General features: G+C 45.9%; 1 protein-coding gene across 50 annotated transcripts in view; it reads left to right on the top strand.

Moving 5' to 3' along the window:
• The window catches only part of TRDN (triadin), a 1,596,486-nt gene that overhangs the window by 1,051,434 nt on the left and 523,345 nt on the right, over positions 1-21,707 (top strand). For all 50 annotated transcript variants that reach the window (XM_069607588.1, XM_069607568.1, XM_069607599.1 and 47 more), the window contains one exon: positions 2,584-2,634. In XM_069607588.1, the coding sequence (XP_069463689.1) occupies positions 2,584-2,634 (51 nt within the window). The remainder of the gene's footprint in view (positions 1-2,583; positions 2,635-21,707) is intronic.

The following is a 21,707-nucleotide window of genomic DNA, read 5'->3' as shown; positions in this document are numbered from 1 at the left end:
CTTAGCGCCTTACTACGAGGTCACTTTGCAGGACCTGACCTGAACGGCTGGTCTGGACCAGCCGTTAAAATATAGACCCGCAAAGGGACCTCGCAGGCAATTACGGTACCGCAATTTGCGGTACCATAATTGCCACCTTCCCCATTCCCATAGAGCCCTATGGGCCAAAAATTGGAAATGGGAAGAGCCATGGTGAAATGGGGAAATACCGCCCCGCCAACCTTGGAATGGGGCCGTATTTCCCCATTTCACCATGGCGGACTCGATACAACACCGGCACCAACCATGGTGCTAATAGCGCCATGGTTTAGTGCCGGTGTTGTAATGAGGGCCCTTGTGTTTAGTCAGCTTTCATTTGTGGTCTCTCACCCAAACCTTGGATTTCTTCAACATCACTTGAGGTCTCGCCCAGACTTCCACTCATTCTTCAACTAACATACAAGGACACTCCCAAACCGTTAGTTTTGTCAGCTTTTACAATACTGGGTTTTCCTTCCCCCTCATTCAGGGTCCTTTGAGACATACAATATTATCTCACCCTCCTGCCAGAGCTATCTCTTCTTTAGAAAGTCCCTCACCACCTGGCCTCCTTCTGATGAGCTCAGAGATCTCTCTCTAGGTCAGATTTCCTGCAAGCAGCATAGCCTCTTCTGGGTCAGTTTTCTGGTGGAGTCCTCTCCATGAGGTGATTTCACTCACATATTTGTTTACGCATCTTTAACTGTGGCTTGCGGCATCCCCACCACCTTGGAATACTTCTGATGCGTGTGCAGGAGTTTGCAGCATTAGTTAGCTACAGGGTAAAGACACACCCATCATCTTGCTTCATCTCCAACCAATTACCCGGAGCCATTGCGCCTTTTGCTTTGTAAGTTTGGCAATTTCTTTGTTCATGTCACACATACTTCTCACTTTCAATTGCAAGCGATGTGCCGGTTGGGCCAGCCAAGCTTCACTCATTGCCTGGAAGGGGTTTAACTGTGGAACGGGTAATGTACTGTATTCCGGCTACGCTCCGAATATCTGAGAGTCATCATAGAAGTATGTTTGTGAGTTTTGCACCAGTGTTTTGTTAGAAATCCCATATGAAGTATACTGGGTGGCTGCGGGATCACCCCTAAACTCACATGGCTTGATCCTTTCCACACATGTGCTGGGGAGTTGCTGCAACTCACCACAGGGACATCACACATCTATTTGCCTTTGATGGCAAGTGACATTGCTTGCACTGCCGTGTGAAGATAGGTGTCATTGTACTTGAACTGTCCTATCTGGGGTGGAGTCAAACCCAGAGGCGTCTCTAGAGGGGGGTTGGATAGCCCTGGGTCTCTTGGTTGTATCCCCGGATGGCAGCTCAGGGGCTACAACCAAAAGGCTGGCTATCCCCGAGTGCTGATAGGCCCGACATTAGCATAGCCCCCAATCTTTTCCAGACCCAGCAACACCCCTGGAAACCCATGAATTCTGAATGGGTATGTGTCATAGCTATACTGCCGTAGAATAGGGAGGTGTCATTCATATGCTGATCTATGGGGGAAGGCGTTAAATCTATGCTGTTTTATGGAAATTGCCAAACCATTATTGCTTTTTGTGGGACGTATCGAAACTAAACTGCCAGTGTTGGAATGTGTCATACCAAAAGTGACTTATGAGGGCAGGTGTGAGAGGTAAAGAGGTTACTCATAGCTAGAAAAGCCTATTGTGGAACACAAACACACTGTGCATTGGGACGAATCCTAATTTCGCTTTTGTGTCCTTTTCTAAACTGACTTTCAGTGCTTATGTCTATAGAATCTGATGGGAGATTTTGTAAGTTCCCTGTTGGAGAAGCCATTCATGCACTGCTTAACAGGGGTCTATTTTAGATTGAAATTTTCTCTGGTGCATTTAACTCCCAGTATGGGCTTCTCTCGGGGGTGGGGCGATGGGCTGGGGGCAAGGATCTTAACACACCCGAGCTAAACAGCTGAGAACTTTTTTTCAGATTGACAAAAAGCTGTCTGCCCTTTGAATGCAACTTACTTTGAACACAAAGAAACTACTATAATTCTGGTGGGAGTAATGGAAACAGAAAAGGAGTTCCTTTACAAGAGACCCCTTTTTTATTTCGAACTTGTTTAAAATGAGCATAAGCAGAGTAACAGAAGCCAGAGTGCAAAAGAGTCGCGGGTGTAGCTAGACGGCACAACCCAGTATAACAAAAAATCCCGGCGGGTTGTGGGCCATTCTGATTGCTCGGAATACAGCACAATGTCATCTGTTATTTATTTTGTAATGTTTTATTGGCATTTACAATTACAGTAAAGACACAAATCGTGCATACCATTTTTTTGAATTTCACCTCTTATTGCCCACATTCCCCGGAATTTAATTGGTCAGAAATACCTCATGTGGGCTAATAGCAATCATTGTATTTTCGCTATACAGAGGCCACGTCTATTGTCTTTGCACATGCGTGTTTACCATATTTGTGTTGAGGTGTTTGTAGATCAATAGGATATTTAAAAATGAAAATGCACATAATATATTTTCTGGTAGTAGATATAGTAATTTAATAGATATTTGTTCATGTGTTTCCTACAGAGCAAAAGAAAGAAAAGCAGGACAAATCTACCCATGTTGTGAAGGCAAAAGGTAAAAGCACACTGTCAATTACTATTTCATATAATGCATACTAAGTATGAATATACACATGTATTAATTGTTATGGTGCATCAACAGACAAGTAAAAGAGTTTGCTGCCAGGTGCTAGTCATGGCATATTGCCAATCTTGGCAAACTCTAGTCTGACAAATGGACAATGACTGCGGGGACTGTTGCCGCTGCCGGTCAATCAATGTGTTGTAGTGTTTCGCTTGGGGGTTTTGGTTAGCTGTTATGTGTAGTGTTCCTTTGAATACAGTAAGCGTTCCTTTAGAATGTAAAATGTGATATGTTGTTTATGTGCAAGGGGAGTGGAGGATTCCACTGTCGGTTATTCTGCTGGCTTGATAATGGGGTCCAGGGAACAAAGCTACTCCTTACCTTCACATGCCTCCGGTGTGGTTACTACAGAATACATCATGCCATGTGGTTGGGCATACAATGTCATCAGTCCTCCATGCAGAATCTCATTCCTTTAGCCTTTCTGGCGGAGCCATTCTTAGTTCATGTGAGTTCTGAATATGCTGCAGGCAAGGAGCTATTTGTTGTTGTCCACCAGGCACTTTTTGGAGAGCTTTAATCAAGTCTATGGAAAAAGGGCAGGCATACTCGTTAAGGGTTAAGGAGGAGCTTTCTGTCTTTAGCATGGATGAAGCAGTAGTGCCAGGTTCTCAGTGTGGTGTCGGCCACAAGAGCCTTCATAATGCAGCATTATTGCCCTGAGCACCACAGAACATGCCTGGTGTGGAAAGGGGTAAGGAAATGGCTCATGCAGCTTATGTGTGCCATTTCTTGTGGACAGAAACACCACAAAGCAGATGGGTATCATGAACATGTTAAAGGGAAATTCGGGGGCAGAGTCCCCTCTCCATTTCCATGGCTGGTCAGGGCCCTACTTTCAGCAGAGCAGGAAGTGAGGAAGCTGGAACTAAGGCATGTTCTGGAAAGGAGAGTTGCAGGAGGCAGTAATGGAAACGTAGGCAGAATTAGAAAGACCCACGTGAGCGAGGTTTAGCTCTGCGTTCCACAGCTTGTTTGAATGTAGGTGATTACCGGCCATGACAATGCACATTTCAAGCAACCTGATTGGCTGTGCAGACAAACATGGCTACACATGAAGCAATGGTGCTCGGTTATAAAGCCAGCTACTCGTAACTTCCTGCCAGCAAGAGTTGACAGGACTAATCGGAGCAAGGACCTTCTACAAAGGGAAAGGGCTGTTACCAGTTGGTAAAGACTTCAGAACCTAGAATTATCATCAATAACAACCCGTAAAAGAGCTGGGGCGCGAAGGGATGATTTTTTAACAAAAAAGACATGAAATGCGTAACCGCTCATTGGGCTTCATTATGACTGTTGTGGTAAGGTAACAACGGCGCCGGTAGTGCTACTGGCGCCGTTGTTGCCATGCCGCAACATTACGAGTTTGCTCGCGAGTGCCGCTCTGGACGCCTGGTCGACCAGGTATGCAGAGCGGCACCCGTGGGCAGACCAGTATGGAAGCAACGGTACCGTTATGAACAGTACCGCTGATACCATCCTCCCCATTCCCATTGAGCCCTATGGGGGCTCAAATGGGAATGGGGACATACTGGCTCTGGGTCCCGCGAAAGGGAAATTACTGGGCCCTCCAAGGTCGGAATGGCCCAGTAATTCCCCTTTCGCGGAACCCGGAGCTGGACCCGAGTTTGGGGGTAGCCATGCCCTTTTTAAGGGCATGGCTACCTCCAACCTCGTAACGAGGCCCATTATGTACAAAGTGAAAACTTCAAAGAAATTGACTGCCATTAATTTCCATGGCTTACCCTGAACTTTTTGTGAGGTGCATCTGGACGTGGAGACCAGTAAGTGGGTGGATATGTGGGTGGGGGTTAGTATAAAGCAGATGGAGTCTGGAAAGAGGCAGTAAGGGAAGGCGGATTGGGAGAAGAGGGGTTCCAGTGAACGATAGCTATCTGTAACGACAACAAACTTGACTGCAACACTAGCCATTAAAATCGTTGCTAGGCCAGGTTCTGACTAACCTGACTGGCTGTACAGAAAAACAAGAATGCTGTTGGGATCAACATGTTGTGGGCTTCAATGAGGCAGACTATTCGGACCATGTAGACAATGATGATCCAGCCAAATAAATCCCACCATTAGTTAACTAGCGTACAGCAGCTATTTTTTTTAAAGAAAAATAACGTATTGCTGTTTTATTCTCAGTCAAGCTTTCACACAATGAATTCATTAATCGTGTTTAACCTGCTTAATACCAGACACTAGCCTCCAAGCGGAGGCCCAGAATTCAAACCTGTTTTGCTGTGCACTGTCTTGCTTCCAAGAGAAACACATTGCCACTGAGCTATCCTCCCGGCTTTCACACAAGCCACCTGAAAATGTCTGCAGCTCTCCCATAATCTGTGGCACCTGTAATAACAATTCTAGAGCATCATAACCCTTGCCACAGAAGTGCAATAGTGCAGCAGGGCAAACATCTCACATGCATCTCTGTGAATCGTCAAACAAGCATAGACAATTTTCACATTCTATGCTTTTGAAATGGAACAAAACAGAAGATTGTATATTGCATGTGTGCAGCCCAGCAACATATTGTAGCTACAGATTCATTATGGAAAGGTGTCAGACCCCAAACCCGAGAGATACAAGTTCCTGTTAGTTAACCATGCCATACAGCTTATAATCAGTTTTGCAGTCATTTTACAATAATTCTCCACTGATGAGATGCACAGGTTTCCTAGGGAACCAGGATTACTGTTGAGAATCTGGAGATGGAAGGATCTAAATGGAGGGGACATTTTCAGCCCTCAGGTGGAATAGCCATTTTCCACTTGAACCATGATTTGGTGGGCATTTCTTCCCTGGCCTATGCTGCTCAGAATGTGTTTTTCAACACAGTATTCTGATAAAGAGAGACTTAGAAACCTTAATTGGATGAGTACGAGGGATGAGTGCAAAATATAAACTCAGTCTGATCATCGTCCCCTGTCCCACTTTCCCCACCCTACCTATTGGCCCATCTCACACCCTAATCTCCCTCTCACTTCCCACAATCATCCTCGACTCACCTTCTCACCACCTCTCGTGCCCCTTGCACTCCCTCTCCCTTCAACTCTCTCCCCCTTGTAGCTCACTTTTCTAGAATGCTCTTCCTCTCCTTCTCTGCTCTACTCCCACCCTTTCTGTATTTGAATCCAATCGCCTAGCTCTCCTCCTTTGTGAAGAGCACATAGCATTCTACGCCACCATATCTCCCTCTCCCCTTCCTTTCTATCACAGTCCCACAGCACTTATCCCTCACCCTTTCATCCTCAAACATAGCACTTCCTCCACTATCCCTTTCCTATATCATGCTCTACCGTCCTTGTCTTTGGTTCATGTTTCTACCTCCCCGTCATCATCTTGTCTTATATCCACATCCTCTCACCCATTGGTAAGGACACTAGTCCTCCGCTCTTTATATCAATGTTAAAAAGTTGTGTAGGCATGTTTGTGCAAATAATGCATTGCTTTCCCTGTAATTCTAATTAAATAATTCAATATATATGTATATTTATGAATAAATATACATATTTTACTACGTTACTCTGCACTTGTAATATGGTCTAATATACAATTTCCGCTTTCATCATTCTCTATTTTTTCTTATAATATGTTGCCCTATGGACAGCTTATGGATGATTGCTAAGTCTTTATCCATTTAAACATTGTATGTTGGCGTACCACTGGTGGGATTGATATATCACATACGGTGATACTCTAACGTTCATCAGGTAACTATTGGTGCTAACCCAGGAGTGGTGCATCTAATCATGACTGTAGTAATCTTGAAGCACATGCACAATACCTGCTCAATCCTTAGTATTTTAGCCAGTGACAGAAGTGTACAAAACAAGTAGTGGAGCTGTGACTCCGGCGGGGGACACAGTAGGAAGGAAGGGAGCAATGTGCAACACATTTTGCGAGGGTTGCAATTATGCTGGTTGGCAGCCAATTGAGTTGATTTCAGTTTAACTGTAACTGATATCTGGTGGTAAAATGGAAAAGTGTGCTTTAACTTCACAAAGAACAGTTCCGGAATGGTGAAAATGGTTGCAAAAAGTAGTGGAGCTGTTAACAGTAAAACATAAAAGTAGTGGAACACTGCTCCTGACCGTTCCTACTCACTTCGGCCACTGATTTTGCATATCTCGCCATTGGTCCAGGCAGCTAGAGCAACTATTACTGCTCCCCTTTGGGCTGCCACGCCGCTCTTGGTGCCTAGCAGCTTTAGGATGATGTACATGGCCTGCAATGGGTTGGTGATAATATCCTGCACTTAAGCCATCATGTTAGCTAGCCATTCTGGATAACCCTCTGACCACCCAACTGCAGCATCACCAATTGTCCTTCTCCCTCTGCCTCCAGATGTCTATCAGCCATAGTCAGCATTTACCACACCTGTACAAGGTAGCCATTCTGCAACCAGCCTCATTGTGTACATTAACCACACTTTGCATTGTGTCAAAGATGTTGGCCAACCACAGTTTGCATTCGAGCATGTAGGGATGGGATATTGACTAACATGCACCCCACCCACACAGAATTGCAAAGGTAATCACTCATCTCATCTAGATAGAATTGTGAGGATTAGTGTCACATCTAGATAGAACTATGAAGATAATCTTGCGTCACATCTAAGGTAGAATTGTGAAGATAACCTTGCATCACATCTACATAAAACTGTGAAAATTAGCAAGCATAACATCTAGATAGAACTGTGAAGATTACCATGTGTCACATCTAGATAGAACTGTGAAGATAATCTTGCACCACATCTAGACAGAATTTTGGAGATTAGCATGCATCGCATTTAGATAGAACTGTGAAGATAATCTTGCATCACATCTAGATAGAATTGTGAAGATAACTGTGCGTCACATTTAGATAGAATGTTGGAGATTAGAATGCGTCACATCTAGATAGAACTGTGAAGATAATATTGCACCACATCTAGACAGAATTTTGGAGATTAGCATGCATCGCATTTAGATAGAACTGTGAAGATAATCTTGCATCACATCTAGATAGAATTGTGAAGATAACTGTGCGTCACATTTAGATAGAATGTTGGAGATTAGAATGCGTCACATCTAGATAGAACTGTGAAGATAATATTGCATCACATCTCAATAGAATTGTGAAGATAACCTTGCATCACCTCTAGATAGAACTGTGAAGATTAGCATGTGTCACATCTAGATAGAATTGTGGAAATTAGCATGCCTCGCATCAAGATAGAATTGTGGAGATTGGCTTGCGTCACATCTAGATAGAGCAGTGAAGATAATCTTGTGTCACATCCAGATGGAATAGTGAAGATATCCTTGCGTCACATCTAGATAGAACTGTAAAGATTAGCATGCGTCACATCTAGATAGAATTTTGGAGATTGGCAAGCATCACATCTAGATCTGTGAAGATTAGCACGACTCGCATCTAGATAGAACTGTGAAGATTGGCATGAGTCGCATCTACATAGATCTGTGAAGATTGGCATCAGTCGCATCTAGATAGAATTGTGAAGATTGGCATGAGTCGCATCTACATCGAACTGTGAAGATTAGCATGAGTTGCATCTAGCTAGAACTGTGAAGATTAGCATGAGTTGCATCTAGCTAGAACTGTGAAGATTAGCATGAGTTGCATCTAGCTAGAACTGTGAAGATTAGCATGAGTTGCATCTAGCTAGAACTGTGAAGATTAGCATGAGTTGCATCTAGCTAGAACTGTGAAGATTAGCATGAGTTGCATCTAGCTAGAACTGTGAAGATTAGCATGAGTTGTATCTATATAGAATGGGGAAGTTTAGGATGCATCACATCTAGATAGTGATGCCATTAACCAACCCTACTAAAAATCTCACCCCTCTGCATACACCTCTCATACTCAAACCAAACACAACCATTCTTCCAAGCACAACAAACTGCAAGCACTTCACTACACCGCAAAAACAAAACAAACCACACATAGTCTCGCACAACAGCACATGACGGCAACCAACCGAAAAGCACACTTAAGCTCAGCAAACAGTGTTAACCGAACTGATGCTGCCAACAGCACATCACAGCTCTCTTACTCTTCTCCCACCCAGTCCCAGTAACCCACCCCACCCTCTTTCCCTTTCAGATCCGCCAGCTCAACAGGGAACCACTCTGGTGGTGATAGCACGCAGTATAAATAACCTTTAACATTAACATGTTATAGTGGAGTTTCGAATCCAGCTCAAACTACTCTTGCCCTTGCAGTGGAGCTTATCACATGCAACCTGTAAAACATTGCTCCCAGAGACGTTCCTCATATGGGTTGCCTGCTTCACTGCCAGACTCAGCGCCACAGGAACATGTCTTATTGCAATTGCTTAAGCCATTGGTAATATCTCTTAAAATGGCAGCGTCTCACTGACAATATGTTCATGTCTGCTTGCGCTTTGGTGCTACCTTTTGAAGGCCCTCGTGTTGCTCCCAGTGAGCGCAGAGACATGTTATTGTATTCTCTCCTGATCGTCTGCTGTTCACTTTCAACAGTGCCTTCACCGGCCTAGACTGGATTCTGTAGCACCTTTGCCAGAGCCTGTGGCACTCCGCTTGCTGCTAATGCAGGCCTCTCCTGCACCTGTATGTGCGTGCGCACCTGCACTGTGGGTTTGAGATGCCAGATTCAGGGCTTGCTAGGGCATGGGGGGGTCAACCCCAGGTGCTGTACGACACACACAGGAGGGACGCTGGATTGGGAATCACTCATTGTTAGCAACAAATTGCAAGGTTCGCCCTCTGAACCTGGAAGGGGGTGGGGAGCGGTCTCTCATGATTCAATGTGACTCGTAAATTCAGGTGGTGTTCAAAGTGATAAAGGTGATGCCTCCCCGGAGATGTGTCTGTAGGGTGGTTATGGTCCCTTTCAGGTGTTGTGCACTTTCTGCTTCATTTAGGAGCATAACTCAGGTGCAGACCTATAATACCTGCACCCGCCCCTATACTGAGGCAGCAGCATATCATATTAAAACAATATGTATTTAGCTTTATTTGCTGTCTAGCGAAGATCTGGCACTTTAATGTTATATATTGCACTTTTTTAGGTGTAAGTCTCTATAAGACATTATCAAATAATACGAGTGACTATGCTTCCTGTCCAAAATGTTGTGTTTTTTGTCCATCATAATAACATTTGTACTGGCCAAAATGGTTTATAGACATAATTTCGAAATCAAAAATTTCGAAAGTCGAAAAAAAAATGTCGAAAAAAATAATGTCGAATTTATTTTTTATGACGTTTTTTTTTCGAAATGGGGGGGTTCCCCCCCCAACCCCCGTTTTTTTTTTTTTTTTGTTTTTACCTTTTTTTTAACTATAAACTAGAGCCCAAACAAAAATATCGAAAAAAAAAATAATTCGACATTTTTTTTTTCGACATTTTTGATTCGACTTTTTTGACATTCGAAATTTTTTTTTCGATATTATGACTGGACACCGGCCAAAATAATGTTCTTTGCGACGCCCCACTCTATTCCTATGTACTTTGTGCAGCACATAGCAATTCTTGACGCATGACATGAAACATGAATGAGCTTTCGGGCGAGACACAAACCATTGTGGCATACGGGGTTTGAGCGTGTGCAACATGTGTGACTGAGTTCTTCTTAAGTGATGGCCAGTGTCTCTTGCCACTGCCAAGTCTGTCAGACTTTGAGTGATCTTTTCATCTCCCTTAATGAATACGGTCTGATGCCTTCTAGATAATCCAATCTCATATTATTATTATTCAAAAAAGTCGAAGGAATGATATCTCAAAAAAACAGTTGCTTGGAAATTAAGGGGGCTCTGGAAGTGGAGAGCAGAATGCTGGCTCTTGATCCATGAATGCCAGACTTTTTTTTTAAGTAGTTTAAATGTTCTTATACTGTTAAATAACAATGACTCGTTTAGAAATAAATGCATGGGCTGTGAAATAGACAACAATGAGTGAGCAGAATTTGCCAAGTCAAGAAGAAAACACACAGCTCTACAACTCAGGCATAATGTACAAACAATAATTAACATACAATATAACTCAAAAATGCTTACGAAAAAAAAACCTGTGCAATGTTAAAAGAGTAGTATTTAAAAATAGAATTAGAATCAAAGATTCAATAGATAGCTATCAGACTGGACGTAGCTTTAATTATTTAGAAATAGTGTTGGCCTTTTGTGTATCGAAAATCTCTACTCCAGGAAGTTTTATTATGCTTTTATTTATTTTATTAAGAAAGTGCTGGAACGCAGCCCAAAGGCATAGAAGCGCAGGCACAAGAACAAAACAACAGACAACACAAAAGCAGGGCCAGGCAATAGAAAACATCAGTTAAGAGTTAAAAGAAGTTCACTCAAAGTGTAATGTCTTCAGTCTGTGTCGTTTTTGGATCGGAAGCCAGTGTAATGATCTTCTCGCCATGGATTCATGGTCTGTTTACGAAGACCAGTGACTACTCGAACCACAATATTCTGGAAAACCTGCAGGCGGTTGAGCTCTCCTTTGCCCACGCCCTGAAGAATGCTGGAACAGTAGTGAAGGCAGGAACCTATTATAGCCTGAGCTAATGTTGCACAATCATCTGGGTCCAGACATGGCCTGATTTGCACCAACAGCTTGATGTAATAGGATGTGCAAGAAACCAGATGTTTGATATGTGTTTTCATTATGAGCTTTGGGTCGATAACAACATACATAGCTTTTAGCTTAGGAAGTGCTGCCAGCTCAGCATCTTGAAAAGTGTGTTAAGCTGGGTCCATTTTTCAAAGCTTTGCCGCCGTGCCGACCATCATGATCTCAGTCTTTGCGTTGTTAAGGGCTAGGCCAATTTGGTGCATCCACTGCTGAATTAAATTGTAGGTGTTGTTTACTGTCAGTGAGTCTAGCACATGATTCCCAGAAAGAGAAATAAGGCATTCGGTATCATCTGCAGAATTTGTATACACAATGCCTCCAGAATCCAGAAGTTCAACTAGTGTAAGGTTAAAGATATTGAACAATGTAGGGGACACCCAGGCTCCTTGCAGTATCCCAAACGTTAACTAATAGCCCTCCACCATAACGTCTGAAGGGTAGACTCTCGCTGTTCCATTAGATAAAAACAAGAGAACACGGCTAGAAGCTTCTTTAGCGATAAAGGGCCTCATTTTGAGTTCGGCGCAAAGGGATTACCGGCACCGGTAAGGACACCGGTGCCGGTAAACCCTTTGTGCCCAATTCCGAGGCCCCTTAGCGGGTCCCTCCTTTAACGCCTGGTCTGACCAGACATATTGGACGGGACCCGTTAATGGACTTTGGAGCCAATAATGGTACCGCAATTTGCCCCATAGGGGCTGAATTGCCCTATAGGGGCTGAAATGGGAATGGGGAATGGTTTTGTTAATGGGGACTTACCGGTCCCTAAAAGCTTGGAATGGACCGGTAAGTCCCCATTGTACGAAGGCGGAGGCGGTACCGGTATGGGAGGCAGCCATGGAGCTAATTGCTCCATGGTAACACCATACTCGCAATGAGGCCCAAAGGCTTGCAATCTGACTAAGTTGACCAATAGTTTCAACTGAGTTGGACAGCTTAAAGGAATGCTCAACCCCACACTGTTTCTTGATTAGTCACCAGTACCAGCAATTCATGCCTTATAGCAATGTATTGCTACCATGTTTTCTAGGTAGAATTACTCTAATTTTCATGACTTAAATACTGTGACCCAACCTTGTTTACTGCCGCCATGCTGTAATAGCCAAAAGTCGCAACTATGCAGGTCAATTTGGAATACTCTTGCAGCACACAATGTGGCAGGCACCCCTCCTGTGTTGCATGGGGCCACAGTAGAAAAATGCTCTCGGAAAGCCTTTTTCAAAAATATCATTTCTCAAAGTAGTTTAAGTATTATTAGTACCCGGGGAGGTGGATGTGACAGCCTCCCAACTAATGGGAAGGCTCAGAACGTGGGCGTTACCAGATGGTAATCCCACCGCCCTGAGCCTTGTCAGGACTGGCAGCTGCCATCTCCCCTCAGTGGGGAATGAGGTAAGTCTTTCACTCTCACCGCCTCACATCCTCAGAATTCCCTTCCCACCCTCCCACCCCCACCTACCTTCTTTTCTGTCCATTTCAGGAGCAGATGTGCTGGGTACACTTCTGTCCCCAGCTTGTCCGCTCCCGATCTGTGACAGGCCGTCATGGAAAGGAAGAAGGGACTAGATGTATTCCCTTCTCTTCTTTCCATGGCAGACAATTTTTAGTTTACTTTTTTACTATTTTTTGGTTGGCTGCCATGGTAGGGGAGAAGGGACTGCATGAATGAATGAATGATATGGCATTTATAACGTGCCTATACAAAAGTGTTTCAAGGCGCGACGAGTCAAGGGAGGGGAAACAGAGGGAAGACAGACAGCGATTCTACTAGGCCAGGTGACATTGAGATCGCGCAAGTGCAGGGGAGGTGGAAAGTGGAAAAGTGTAGGGAGAAGGGGCGGGGGCAGTGCAGTACATAGGATAACAGTAAAATAAATAAGACCATAAATAATAAATAAAAGTTTGGCCAGATGGTGGCAAGTGCAAGGGTAAGTGCAGATATGCATGTCAAGAGCTAGTAGGGGATGTAGGGATACAGAAACAGTCCCTGAGTGCAGGAGTTGCCAGGGGGGCAGTGCAGGTGTGCAGCTGGCGGGGAGGGGTCCTCGGCCCGAGATCAGGGGGTAACCAGGTAACCAGTGCAGTTTCAGATTCAGCCAGGAGATTAGTAGGGGAGAGGAAGAGAGAAAGCAGAAGCAAAGAGAAAGGTCTTGAGGAGCTTCCGGAACCGGAGATGGTTCTCCTCAAGTTTCAGAGAGGCAGGGTGGCTATTCCAGAGGGAAGCCCCAGCTGAAGAAAGAGATCTACTACCAACTCGCTGCTTGGAAAAGCGACTGACCCTGAGGGAGTTGGAGGAGGATGAGCGAAGAGCCAGAGAAGGAAGATATTTCGGAAACGAGAGTTGAAGATATTGAAGCCCCAGGCCCCAGAAGGCATTGTGGGCAATGCAGAGGGTTTTGAACGTAATCCTCGCCACCACTGGGAGCCAGTGCAGAGATTTCAGTCCTTGAGAGATACGATCCCTGTGCTTGAGGCCAAGGACAAGTCTCGCAATCCTGTTTTGGATGAGTTGCAGAGGACGGAGAGTAGAGGCAGGCATATTTAGAAAGAGGCTGTTGCAGTAGTCCAGCCTAGAGAGAACCAGAGATCTGGAGACAGTTAGTTCTGGGGGAAGGAGAGGAAAGGAAGAATACCGCTGAGGAGGTGCAGGTGGTAGTGTGAATTCTTGGAGACGTCAAAGATGGGAGGAGAGAAGGAAAGTGTGGAGTCGAAGATGACCTTGAGGTTTTTAGCCATTACATGTAGTCCCTTTTCCCTTTCCATGGTGGCCTTTTTGTTTATTTACTGTTTTGAATTATTTTCAATTGCCGGCATGGAATGGGAAAACAGACTTTGTTCTCCCTTGCACGGCGGCCATTTTTCAAAAAAAAAAGTTCTGTTCCGAAACACCAGAGCGTTTCAGAACAGAAAAAAAATGCTTTTAGTACCCTGGTCTTGGGGGGTAATGCCCCCCTCGCCTTGAAGGGGTGAGGGGCATTACCACTTCAGGTAATGCCCCAGGCCCTTCATTAAGACCCTCACTTCACTCTGGCCTGTAACAATGGGTGGGGTTTATTGCTTAAGTATCTTCAGTTAAGTGCACCAATCTAACTATGTCATTAAATTGCCGGAAACAGATATCAGTAAAACAAGGTGCCTTGCTGCACATATCAAAACCATGAGATTCGTTATATACCAACGTTTTTAGTGTCCAAGGTGGGTTAACTTGAATACATGTTATGGGTGACCACGTTAAAACGCATCTCAAATCCTCAAAGCCTTTTTTGAGTGATCCAGTGAAGCTTAAGGAAAAAATGTTGATCACAGGGTGATTCCCATTCGAAACGAATGTGATCGTTATACTTCATGTCAACACATTGGGCCTCATTAGGACCCAGGCGGATTTCGCGGTGCTAAATGCACCGCGAAGCATGGCGGAAAGCCGCCGATAGCGCCATGGGGGTTGGCGGATTTACCGCCCCATTCCGACCTCGGCGGAGCGGTAAATCCCCAATCCCCATTCTGCCCTTCCCCATTCCCATTTTTGCCCCATAGGGTATAATGGGAGTGGGGAAGGAGTTAATTACGCCACCGTAAAATACGGTGGCGTAATTAACAACGAGGTCCCGTAGCGCCATGGTTTTCTCCGCCTGGTAAAACCAGGCGGAAAAGGCCGCCATGGCGCTACGGGAACTCGTAGTATGGCGGAGAGGTACGCCATGCACTACGCTGGCGTAACACCCTCTCCGCCAGGGTCCTAATGAGGCCCATTGTAATTTGTGATATGCTATAAACTGCAGCACACCAAATCAATTGTAGTCCTTAGCCTGACATCTGCGACAGCAGGGTGTAATCAGGGTCAGACTGGGCCTTAACTTTTCTCAGTCACTGATGAAAAAGTGGCCCGTAATTGCACAAGGCTACTCGTTCCTTTCACGACACTTTCGAATACAACCCAAGGGGGAGTTTTTTGATAAAATGTGATGCAAAGTATGTATTTTAAAAAATATGTGTTCAGTAACACTGGTCAAAACAACTAGCTTCATAGTGATCTAACTCATCAAACTGCTGGCCCACATTGGCCAGAAAACTGCCGCGCACCAGCATTTTGTGTGTTTGGTTCAGACATGGTCCTATTGCCCTATAGGCCAGTCCGAGCCTGGGGTAATGCATTTCACAGTTTTTTCTTCAAATGCCTGGGCGAGTCTCCATTGTCATGTCGCGTTTAGATGTGTACATTATTGCAGAAAATACCGGGCACAAGAAATAGCTAAAGCTGAGTTTGTGGGTCGAGGATCATAAAGATCATCAATTGGCCATTCAGAAGGACAGACCCCGCAGGGTATTAAAACCACCAAAACCTGCCATTTGCACATTTCACGCAATGCTTGCAGGTAGTACCTCTTGAAGATAATAGAATTTTGTTAATGATCATGATATTAAAATCTAATCGTATCAATAACTGCTAAAAGATCTTGACAATCTTCACAAAGGCGTCACACCATGGGAATTAGAGAAGATATATACAAACTCATTGGCACATTTCACAGCGTAACTCTCTTTGGCAATACTTATTGCCCAAAAATAAATAAGTAAATGAATAAACTATGTCTCATACATCAAATATTGTATCCAGTCAAACTTTTTTCCCCAATGATTGTATACATAGCCGGCATTCTAGCCACTGCTCTCATAAAGCGTTATGAGCACCACCGCAAGTTATGACAACGAAAAAGCCCAATGACATCGCCATCCATTTGCCTTCAATGTGGTAGTTGTAATTATGACACTGAATTTTCCGGCACCCGAGAATGGGCAATTACCGGGGCATTACAGCCACGGCAGACCTGGTAATTGCCCATTCCCTGGGCGCGAGAAAATATTACTCCCCATTCCCATTTGAGTCCCATTGGACTCAATGGGAATGGGGAGGTCGGATGTACCGGCACCATTTGTGAATGGTGCTGGTGCATCCGACATGGTCTGCGAGCGCATGCCGTTCTTCCTGCCAAGTAAGACCTGGCGGGCTGAAAGGCACGTGATCGCAGAACTCATAGTTTGCCGGTCCGGAAACAACGGTACCAGCAAGCTTACCAGTACCGTTGTTTCCGGACTGGTAAACTAACAATGAGACCCCATTTCCTGTGGCTCAGATGTCCAACTGTGAATGCATTCACAAATTAAACGCATTGGGCCTCATTACAACTCTGGTGGTAGCTGTGTCATTAAAAACGGCACGGCTACTGCCAGAGTTGCATTTTTTCCGGCACCCATGAATGGGGAAGAACTGGGTCATGCCGAGTTAGGTGGACCCGCTACTTGCCCATTTTCGGGTGCCGGAATCAAAGGCCTCCTCATCCCCATTCAGTCCCATAGGGATGAATGGGGATGGGGACGTCGGATGCATCGGCACATGCAGAGTTGTGCCGGTGCATCCAACGTGCTGTACTCGCGGGTGCCGGCCAGCCCGCCAGGAAAAACCTGGTGGGCTGTCAGGCACCCACGAGCACAGCCCATAGTATGGTAGCCTGGGGACTACGGTACTGGCATGCTTACCGGTATCGTAGTTCCCAGCCCACCATGCTTGTAATGAGGCCCATTGTATATGTATCGGGTATAGACGGTTCCTCTGAGCGTAGTTCGTTCAGCACAAAACAGTTAGATAAGTTAATAGGATGCACCTGCTGGAAAAAGGGTTTGGGAAGTAACGGTATGGGTGTCCCTCTCTTTTTCCTGTGGGAATCCCTCCCTAATGCAGGGGTCTGTATCTTCTGGTTAGTGCTACCGATTGGTAAACCCTGCTGTCTGCCGCTGCCTTCAGCGAAAGATACATCCCTAAAATGATGTATCTTTAACTCCCTCAGGGATTTCCTAGCTGGCCCTACACTCCCAATGGTTAGATCTAAAAGGGGTGGTGTATGTGTGTGCAGGTGGCACTTCAACCCCCTCTTTATCTCATTACTACTTTCCACCTCCCCCTACTCTCCTCTGTTCAACCCCAATCAACTTCTATCCTCTCCAGGTCTCTCTCGTGTTTCTCTCCAAGCTTTCTCTCTCTCATACACCCTACCTCCACCCTCTAATTTTACTACCTTCTTTCCTACAATTCTCCCTGCTCCACTCTACTACTCTACCTTCACCACATTGCTACAACTCTCCCTGCATAACCACTACTACTACTACTTGAACTGATACTACTCTCTCCTCTCCACAATTCCCCATGCTGACTTCCACTCTTGTAGTCCTTGCTTCCACCTTATAATGTTAGTCCTCCATCTGTCCTACTACTACCACTCCCTCTGCACTACAACTGCTCCTTTCACCCACAAGCTCAGAGATATGGTTTCCTGCTCACCCTTCTACTACACTCACTACTCTCACCCCCACCCCACCTCTACACACTTCTCTCTGTCCTCACTCTAATCTTGCACTCACTCCCTGTCCGACAAAATACTACCATCAAGGGTATTCGGATTTGCATGTAAAAAACAATCCATAAAACCATTACCAAATACATACAATTATGAAACCATAAAAACATACCATGTTAACATCACAACAGGAACAACGAACAGGATGGATTACGAATTCAATTAATTAATCAATATATCAAAAAAACTAATTGTCAGGGCGATATACCACCTAGCAGTTCGGGCTGGACTGCCCCTTTTGGGGTAGGACCAGGCCTGATTTGCATATGGTTTTTCCCCTTCTGTAATGGCGTGGCAGACTGAAAAACGATGGTCTGGAGGGTTGCCCAGAGCTTTGCCCGTGATTATAATTTATTCAAAACCTTCCAGCCATCACCTTTTCATTTTTCTAAAGTCACCCCGAGTGGGACGGGTATGCCCAGACATGGGTCCCGAGTCTGCCGGGCCTAGAGACCTAAGCTACTCCTCACTGATGACGCCCAACAAGGCTGAAACATGTCTGGGGATGCTTGTGGTCTCGTGCAGAAGGGATGTGACCGAGCAGTTTGGGCTGGACTGCCCCCTTTGGGGTAGGACCAAGCCTGATTTGCATATGGTTTTTTCCCCTTCTGTAATGGCGTGGCAGACTGAAAAACGATGGTCTGGAGGGTTGCCCAGAGCTTTGCCCGTGGTTATGATTTATTCAAAACCTTCAAGCCATCACCTTTTTGTTTTGCTAAAGTCACCGCGAGTGGGACGGGTATGCCCATACATGGGGCCCGAGTCCGCCGGGCCAAGAGACCCAAGCTACTCCTCACTGATGACGCCCAACAAGGCTGAAACATTTCTGGGGATGCTTGTGGTCTCGTGCAGAAGGGATGTGACCTAGCAGTTCGGGATGGACTGCCCCTTTTGGGGTAGGACCAAGCCTGGTTTGCATATGGTTTTCCCCCTTCTGTAATGGCGTGGCAGACTGAAAAATGATGGTCTGGAGAGTTGCCCAGAGCTTTGCCCGTGGTTATGATTCATTCAAAACCTTCCAGCGATCACCTTTTAATTTTGCTAAGGGCGATATATCAAGCAGGCGTTTCCTGTGACAAAGGGCTATTTTCAAGTACGAAAGTAACAACCAGCCCACCTGAGGTGAGTTTGCCCATATCAGATAAGTTAGCGCAGGCCTATACTGTACAACACCCAATTTCCTTAATAGTAGTTGTATGTGCAGTTTTCCCACCTTAGCATATGCAGCACAAAACTGAATCAGATGTGCCAACCCCCCCCACCCACATGCTACCACCAAAGCCCTTGGGGGGATGCAGTTAAACCTTGCCTTAGACATGAGGACACAATACTAGCCTTACTTGCCTACACCGATCTCCACAATATTTCCTTCTTTTTCTCTCTCTCTTCCACCTTCTATACACTTCCCACCCCTCTTCCTGCACTACCCTACACACAACGTGCACCACTCTCACAAACAACTCACCTTTGCTAAGATCTGCCACCTACTCTCCAACACTCTTCTCCCCCATCCATCCTATGCCTGGTCTCTTGGTCCCCCTTCACCACTGCCTGCAACCTCACCCAAGCAACCCACACGCTGTCTTTGCTTCTGTCTGCTTTTATAATGCGGGCTGGTGGTTCTGTCTCTTATCCCATTCCCATTGGCTACAGTGTTCGCCTGATACTCTGCACAAATCGGCGACCCAGGTAAGAGGCTTTGAAAAACCCTCGAAGCCCAACACCCTTTTCCGGCATGCCTTTGGAGAGAGTCTATATATGTCCTCCTGTTGTTTTCCAGTGATGCTGGGGGGACTGGAAATTTGTTTTTCCGCTTTGGTGGTGAGTTTTCTGCTTTTGTCCACTGGGTCTACTCCTAGTTTTTCTATTTGGCCAAAAATCAAACGTTACATCTCCTGCTTCTGTCTTGCAGTCAGGTGGCCTTTAGCTCTTCTACTTGCACATGGAGAGCATGCACTTTGTCCACTCTACATCTGTTAGTAAATCGGCCAATTTCCGCTTTCAAAAATATTGTCTCTGTGTGTCTCTTTGACTTGTGCATCCATGACCTTGAACATATAATTAAGTCTAGAAATGTGGTGTAGTCATAAATCCAGATATGATCTATCCGTAGATATTCCCATATCCTCCCGGGCTAATTTAGTCATGGGGAACGTATGTTAGGGACTTTTCAGGATAGGATCAGTGTCCCTTCTGCCTTACTAATTTAATCGCTGATTATCACTTCTTGGTAATCTGCAGGGACCAAAACCCCAGATCATTCCCTTCAGATTTTGTCTGATTGCCATTTTGCCTCGCATTAGAGGTGTGCACGTTTCAGGCCTGCTTATATCAGACTTTCCCTTATTGGCTCCAGAACAACCTTTGAGGTGGAGACTAATGCACTGTTAATGGTTTGGTTTGGCATGCAATTCTTGTATATTCCTTTGTTAGGAGTTACCATAGAATTGTGTTGCTTCCCCCTCCTTCTTTATCCTGTATGTCTCCTGCTGCATAGCACTTTCTTTTTGTCTGCTTAGATTATATTGCAATTTCGTCTTCATACCTTGGCTCTACTCTCACTTAAGATGGCCTCTATTGTGCTCTTCGATGTAATTATGGTATCATATGTGGCCATCTATTTCCTGAATAAGCACTCTGAACCCATGTTTACAGGTTAATCTTAACCTACCTCACCGTATTCGAATTTCACTTTCCTGTGGGGAATGTGTGCTCATACTTCTCCTCCCCTGCTTGAGAGTTATCCTCACTGACATCTCCCTTGTGCAGCTATGATCCGGCCTTGTCTTTGTGCTGCTTGGCGTTGTCTCAATCAGGTCTCCTCCATTTCAACTCGTTCTGCAGCTGGAGTGGAGAACCACCTCATTTGATCCACTCGGCTTCTTCTGTTACTAGCGTCTCATGTTCGTCAACATTGAGCAACCTGGTATATAACACAGTCTCTTCCGCTCCGCCCGCCATCTTATGTTCCAAAGCCCGGCTCTCCTGGTCTTTGTTCCTTCTCCATGTGACTCCATCAATATGCCCCTCGCTTACTTCTGGCTACTCGCCAGCATCAGTGGATGACACACAATTCTGAAGAAAAAAAGATCCTGGGCATTGGTTTTATTTAGAGTGGGGGTCTGACACGGGAAGCACAGGGTCTTGGTGGCCATTTTGCGGGCTGCTGGCCACACCCACCTGGAATCAAACTCTTATTTCATTTTTAATTTGTGTCGCCAGCACCTAGCATGGATGCTGCAGAAATCAGAAACTCTCATTTGCAGAGGGTGGCGCTGTGGAGCAGCCCAAGATGGCTGCCCAGCCTTTCAGCTCTGTGCGATGTAGGCACTAATCCTTGAACATCTGCGGTCTTACTTGCTATACAATGCCGATACTTCGCTGAGGCACTGTGCAGACCCGTGGCCGTGCTCTGTGAGAATTTGGGACTGTTTCGACCTTCAGGGACCCAGCTGCAACCCCTGAGAGCTGTTGGCCGGGTATGGGCCTCGCCGTCACGCGGCCGTCGGTCGGCCTCCCTCGCCCAGATCCCCTTCCCGGGGCCGTGCTGTGACAGCTGTGGAGGCGTCCTGTTCCCTCCCATCGCATATCTAAGAGGGGCCGCTGCACGATTTGGCACCCGGCCCCCTCCGCTGTGACCACCTGCCTAGGCCCTCACCGAGACGGCCGGAGGAGCGGCCCCAGCCCCCCTCCCTTCGTACATCGCCAAGGAACTTAGGACGCACCGTGGGAGCCCAACGCTGCTGGCCGAGGGTGCTCCCTGGAGGAGAGCCACGGTGGACATAGCTGCGTTCTGCCCCTGCACAGGAGCGCGCCCCCCGCCTTCACCCCCCTCCGGAGAATCCCTCATCGGGCTGCCCGCGGCCCCATATTTACTGCGACAGTCGGTTTTCACCCGGAGCAGGGATTCAGGTGAGGGGTGGGGGGGTGGTGAGTGCGGCTGCCCATTCCACATGCGCCCGTGTGCGC

Source organism: Ambystoma mexicanum, chromosome 4q (genome assembly GCF_040938575.1).
Source record: "Ambystoma mexicanum isolate Mex_15411 chromosome 4q, UKY_AmexF1_1, whole genome shotgun sequence".
NCBI classification, from domain to species: domain Eukaryota; kingdom Metazoa; phylum Chordata; class Amphibia; order Caudata; family Ambystomatidae; genus Ambystoma; species Ambystoma mexicanum.
This window is presented reverse-complemented; position numbering and strand designations above follow the sequence as displayed.